The sequence below is a fragment of the Malurus melanocephalus genome, unplaced genomic scaffold (assembly GCF_030028575.1).
Source record: "Malurus melanocephalus ecotype Western Australia unplaced genomic scaffold, MMel_1.1 scaffold_264, whole genome shotgun sequence".
In the NCBI taxonomy this organism is placed as follows: domain Eukaryota; kingdom Metazoa; phylum Chordata; class Aves; order Passeriformes; family Maluridae; genus Malurus; species Malurus melanocephalus.
Genome location: NW_026623496.1, coordinates 125,599 through 131,598, shown reverse-complemented (window position 1 = coordinate 131,598; position 6,000 = coordinate 125,599). Strand labels below are relative to the sequence as shown.

Sequence of the window (6,000 nt, the reverse complement as noted above, 5' to 3'; positions counted from 1 at the left end):
CATGACCCCTCTTCCTCCAGAAATACCACAGAGATAGCAATACTTTTTAACACATTTGGGCTCTACAGATTCAAGGCCTATGTAGATTCTCTGGTGAAGTCTGCAGTGAACTAGCATCATCTGTAGCCCAAGTCATTTAATTTCATTTTGTCCTACTCATTATAGCTGTTCCTCTTCTCCCTGACTGGCTCTCTGGGTTTCTCTCCATGCAAGTCACCTACTTTACTTCCCTATATTTCGCTTGGACCTAAAAACTACTCTTTCTCCATATTTTTGGCTTCAGTATTGCCCAGCAGAATCAAAATGTCAGCTCAATGTTCARAAAATTCAAAGCATTTCAGAGAGAATGAGATTTGAATCTTAAGGATAGACTTCAGGCCATTCCATTTAAAAAGAAAATTAAAGGTACAGCTGTGGGTTTCAGGAAAAATTCTCAAAAACAGTATGGCCACAAGTATGTTAAATTTACTGCCTTTCCTAAGAATGCATCCAAGTTTTATTCTCTAGTTGTTTTTAAGCTGACAAAACACAACTGGARCATCACTTGATCACCTACATTTAACAGATGGAAGAACAAAGGAGAACCCCTGTAACAGTTGACAAAATAAAAGAAAACCCTAAAAACCAACTCAATAAACAGCTCCGTCAGTTCAGATACACTTACTGAAGAAAATGACAGCTTTGGCTTGACTTTTTAGAAATGCAAATCAGAGGCATATCCCTACCAATTACTATGAGAAATTCCTTCCCTTTCCATAGATTCAATGACTTTTCTTGATAAACCTTACAAAAACGATCAGAATTAGGTCTCAAAAGCTAACAAATTAATCTTATTTCCCCCATATCACTCTRCAACTGGTGCTTCAGACTTACCTTRGAAACAAAACAGTCTGCTATAGCCACAGGATCATTTTCACAGTTTTCCAAATATTGCAGCAGTTCACTAAAACAAAGAATAGGAAAAGAAAATTATGGAATAGACACGTGTATATTCAGAACCAGACAGTGCTGTACCATTCATGGCAGCCATTAATGATGCAGGGATCAGGTTTTTTATTTACAGGCAGAGGAGAACTATAAGGAAATCGTATTCCCGCTACTCCAAATTTCAAAATATCAGGATGACATGGATTGGTTTTTCTGCTAAGCAAAGCTGAGCCCCTTTTTCAGATTGATGTCCCATCCTTAGAAACATTCAGGRCCAGGCTSRATGGGGCTCTGACTAAACTGATCTAACRAAAGATGTGCCTGCTCATTGCAAGGAGGCTGGATGACCTTTAAAGATGCCTTCCAACCTAAACCATTCTACGACTCTATGACTGACAGCTCTTTTGCAATAATCATAGGGGTGCAGTCAGACAATTGTGTAGCTTGTGAAACAACTAACATGATATAAGACTAAGAAAATTGAAAAGCTACTGAAGCACGTGCACTGTCTTCTAAAGACTTTTTATGTTCTACTAGATTTACTTGTCCAAGGAGATGAGGAACTGCTCTGAAAAATACTGGTGAGAACTGGGGACATATCCTCATACAAGAAGAATGTTAAGAAATTCACTCAGGAAATATAATTTACTTTTAGTGTTTCTCTTCATTGGAGATAGAATGGTTAATCTGGAAAAAGTTTTCTAGAAGAGAATAAATACATACATATATAGGTATATATGTGTATATATATACACGCACGTATATATTCTACATGCATAAAAACAACAGGAGATGATTTTATAATTTTGACATGCCAAAGAAGAAATTAATTTGTTTGAACAGGAGCAAAGCAATAAGAGAGCCTRTTTGCTGTTGAATGAAACTCAGTTCTTTAAAGCAAATTCAGTGAAAGAAAGAGTTTAAGTAGAAGAAGAAAACCTCAAAGGTATCTCCTTGATCCGAAGGGTTTTCAGTCTTACTAAAAGATGTACTCAGAAAAATGAGAGAAGAAATGGAGTTTTCTGCCAAACTGTCCTCTAACAGAATTTTCTTCTTCCCCTTCTCCTCCTCCCCATTGCCCTTCCCACACACACACACACTCCCACAGATTATTTTCCATTTAGGGCTACTTTTCTCCCAGTTCACAGCTGGTTCCCTGAACACATTTTGCCTAAGAGCTCCTATGCCTATATCTAGGGAACTACCCTTTTCCCCTGTAAGCAGACAGAGTTTCCCACTGCATGTAGAAAAAGCAGTAAACCAGGAGAGTTTCCTGACTTGTTCTTTGCTTCCYTAATTACTGGAGGAAGGAAAGGGAGAAATCAGCAAGCAGTCAYGAGGAACAAACACAGGCAAAGACCTTAAGTTCAGTGGTCACTAACTGACTTTGTACAGCAACAGTTTAACCTCCACACCTCAATTTCTCCCTTCATCAAAATAGGAATAAAAATATGACCCTTGCTTGATACCCCACACTCAGGAAGCTCGTTTACATCAGCAAAAGAAGCAAGCTGTGGCAATGGTGACCACAGACATTAGTTACACTGACTGTGTTCCACTCATGAGTTTTGGAAATAACATCACTCCAAACAGGCTCACAGTCTGTCTGGCAGTCAGATGTTCTTCTGACAGTTTAGTGTATGTAGCACCTGGACTCTTATTTTATTCCCCCTGGTCTTTGATAAAACCACATTATTTCTCCTTCACAATACAGCAAAGGAACACTGAAAGGCTTCATATACTCATGCCATGAGTCCATGTCTACCCAGTAAATACACTAGTGGTTTGCATCTTCAGCACAAGCCCACAGTGTAAAGGCTGTTTTCTTCAAGGGTTTGTTACCCATATTGCACTCTCTTCTGTGTCATCTGGCTGCTAAGAAAAGGATTGGTAAGATCAGTCTACCACTGTAAAAACTGCAAAACTGTCATGCTCAGTCATCCTTAAAAATTTAAATAAATCCTTATAATACCAAGCTGGCATGTGAGAAAGCAAGGCTTTTATTACAGGCTACATTTAAGTACCTGGCAGAAGGTAGAAAATACAATAGAGAAAAGCGTTAGTCCTGTCCACCTGAACATCCAGAGGCCTTTTGCTGTTTTGATGGGATTACAGCTCTTGGCCTCTGCAAGTGGCTTGTGCCAACCAGCCATGCAGGGAGCACGAGCGARCACTGCTGGAGGAACTCCATGCTCTTCCAGCTCAATCACTARCAAGATTCAATCTGAAACATGACACAAGTGCCAGTGCCACTTAAAGCCACGTATGGAGCTACATAGCTTGGGTTAGTGTGGGCTGGGAAAATCTGAATCTGTACGAACACCAYTGAGAGTGAATGCTAATAACTTCTCTGAGATGAGACAGGTAAACATAAAGACTGATAATTTTGCATACAGTGTATTCATTATCTTTTCAAGTCAAATGAATGAAAGTCTTATTACAGTGCCTTTTAGGATGCTTTGATTTTTTGGTTTTATGATGATTTCTCCTCAGAAGAAGCCAGACCTTACWACCATTAAACTCAGAAAGAAATCTTTTTTTTCAAAAAGACTTCATAATCACACAACAAGTAGTTACTGTGATGACCACCATTTTTTTCCATTCAACACACCACCATAAAAATCTTATGTAGTTCAGCTGAGAGAAGATCCCATTTACTGAGATGAAATTTCTCAGATATGCAAGTCTGAAAAAAACCCAAGACTAACTAACACCTTTGATTATTGATTAAAAACCAAATTCAAAAGTTGAGAAAAACAAGGCAATTCTGAATCTATAAAATCATGTTCATGAAAACCATCTGAAATTACTAACACAGAACTGCCACGTAGACCTTTTTCTAAAGCTAAGAATAAATAAAAAAGCTCTAGAGTATGCTGAGGACCCAGAAGCTACATGCCAAATTTCACACAGGAGTAAACTTAATCCTTGAAGCTATGTTGGGACCTATAGTGAGAGTTCAGTTTTAAGAAATCACAATTTCCATGAAGAACTTTATATCAGAAGGCCTGAAATAYATTAGTAATTTACTACAGGCTTTGGACATCTTTCCAGTGAGTTTTGACCATTCTAACGCATCTATTTCTAAAATTGCCCAAAACTGCACTTTTTTTTTCTTTTTAACCACTGCAATTTTTTTTTTTCCACAGCTCAGTAATTCTGTATAACAACTGATCATACTTTAAAGTATTTTTAGTAGGTAATGTTTGCAATGAAGCTGGCATGAATGTGTCCTAGCGATCAAGTCTGCCATTTTTCTAGCTTTTGAAGGATCAGAAAATATAATGGCCAGGACTGTTTTTCCATTCTGTGACCACTGGGAATCTATAAGCTCACAATCATTGTCTCATGGCTCTAAAACAGGCCATGAGCCTGTTTCAGCATGCTCCCACTATGTATTTTCCAGCTGTTAGACATTCAGTAAAGTTAGCAGTTGAGGCTGAAGCAGGACACAGCAGCTTTCCAGTTAAGCATATTTCCACTACTCTGCAGTAGCTATTTTAGGCTTCAGGAAAAAGACTTCAARTTTCATCTTTGTCCATGAATTCTGAATAGATCCATCCTCACTCTTTCATTTGACACTAAACAGTGATCCCAGCAGCTAAAGACCTTTAAAGGAACTTCCCACAATGATGGAAAAACATTGAAGGTGATCTTTGACAGAAGTGCACCACTTCAGAATCCTCTTTTGATTCAATTAAATTATCTGTTATTCACCAAAGAGCACAGTAGTTTGGGAGATGCTTTGTCAACTATAGCAAAGCTAAGAGAGCTTTTACAGGATATTGGGATATAAAATATGTGGGAACTTTWTGTCAATWTATTTCMWGTAYTGGTTGAACATTCAGGTTTTCCTTAAATGCTGWATAAGGTAATAATTTTAATAGTAAYAGAGAATTCAGGCMAAAGGARCAGTAGCATGCTCCTAAAACTGCAGATATTGAGATCCTACACAATCCACAATATGGCACTAGCTATGYRAGCAAGGAACTGTACTTCAAGCTCCCAATACACACTATAATTCTTCCATCTGCAGAGTTTTGGAGAAGGCCRGAAAGACACCGAAAAGAAAACTTCAATAAAGAAAGTGACTTGACTACAGTTTYGAGAAATTAATTCACAGAGTACCTACACTACAAAAGACAGATCTGTGWGGTGTACATAGGCACACAAAAGGAATCAATATAGTAGGAATAAAATAACTCTTCCTTAAGGCAAGGATTTCTTTTACAGTGGACTTGCATTAGGCTCAGTTAAGGCACAGAGCACGTTAGGCTACTTTCATGTAAACACCCAACATGAAAGCAAAAAAAGTAAATGGAGACCACACCTGATCCATCAAATTAACAGCTAAAAAAAACCTGGTGTCAGCAAACCAACTTTGCTTAGAACTAAAATTAGATCATTTCTCAATTTATAGATCTTGGCTGTTTTAAAGTRATGAAAGTGTATTTGGCTGGTTTGCTTCCCCTTGTTAACATAGGCTATTGAATTGTTCTCATTTAGTTAAATATGAATTTACCTGTTGAAGCRGTAGATATCCCGTATGTTTCCAAACAGGGCTGATCGCTCCTCTGTTCCCAGTGAGAGCTTGGTCTGATCAGTGATACAGTCAAGGTAATCCTACAAGAGAAATGAGAGGGAGATCTTCAGACATTTCCTCCTTTTCTAGATCAGTAAACAGAGCTACATTTTATTGTACAAGATGAGTCTCTTCATATCAGTTTCACCTTATTATTACAATAAAGCCTTCAGCAGCCTCTCTGTGAACAGTCACTCTATTATGAACAGTAACAGTACTTATCTGTTCCCTGAAACCAAGAAAATAACAAAAGACTGAAAGCTAAGTTATACCTCTTAGACAGGACAGCCAACGTTTCTCTTGCTACTGATATACAAATGTTTTCAGATWTCATTCACAGTGAGTGACAGTTTAATTGATCATTTGACTGGCTCAAAGACAAAAAAATATGTAAAAGAATTAAAGAATGTAATTTTGTGCAGTCTTAGTAACAGAAAAGCCATATAATGAAGAACAGAAAGCACACAAGCATCAGAGGCTCAGAAAAGCAA

At 37.8% G+C, this 6,000-nt stretch overlaps 1 protein-coding gene across 5 annotated transcripts in view; it reads right to left on the bottom strand.

Moving 5' to 3' along the window:
* PLEKHG1 (pleckstrin homology and RhoGEF domain containing G1) overlaps nt 1–6,000 on the bottom strand; it is a 123,923-nt gene that overhangs the window by 24,425 nt on the left and 93,498 nt on the right. For all 5 annotated transcript variants that reach the window (XM_057375919.1, XM_057375917.1, XM_057375916.1 and 2 more), the window contains 2 exons: nt 5,450–5,550; nt 874–943 (listed from right to left, as the gene is read on the bottom strand). In XM_057375919.1, the coding sequence (XP_057231902.1) occupies nt 874–943; nt 5,450–5,550 (171 nt within the window). The remainder of the gene's footprint in view (nt 1–873; nt 944–5,449; nt 5,551–6,000) is intronic.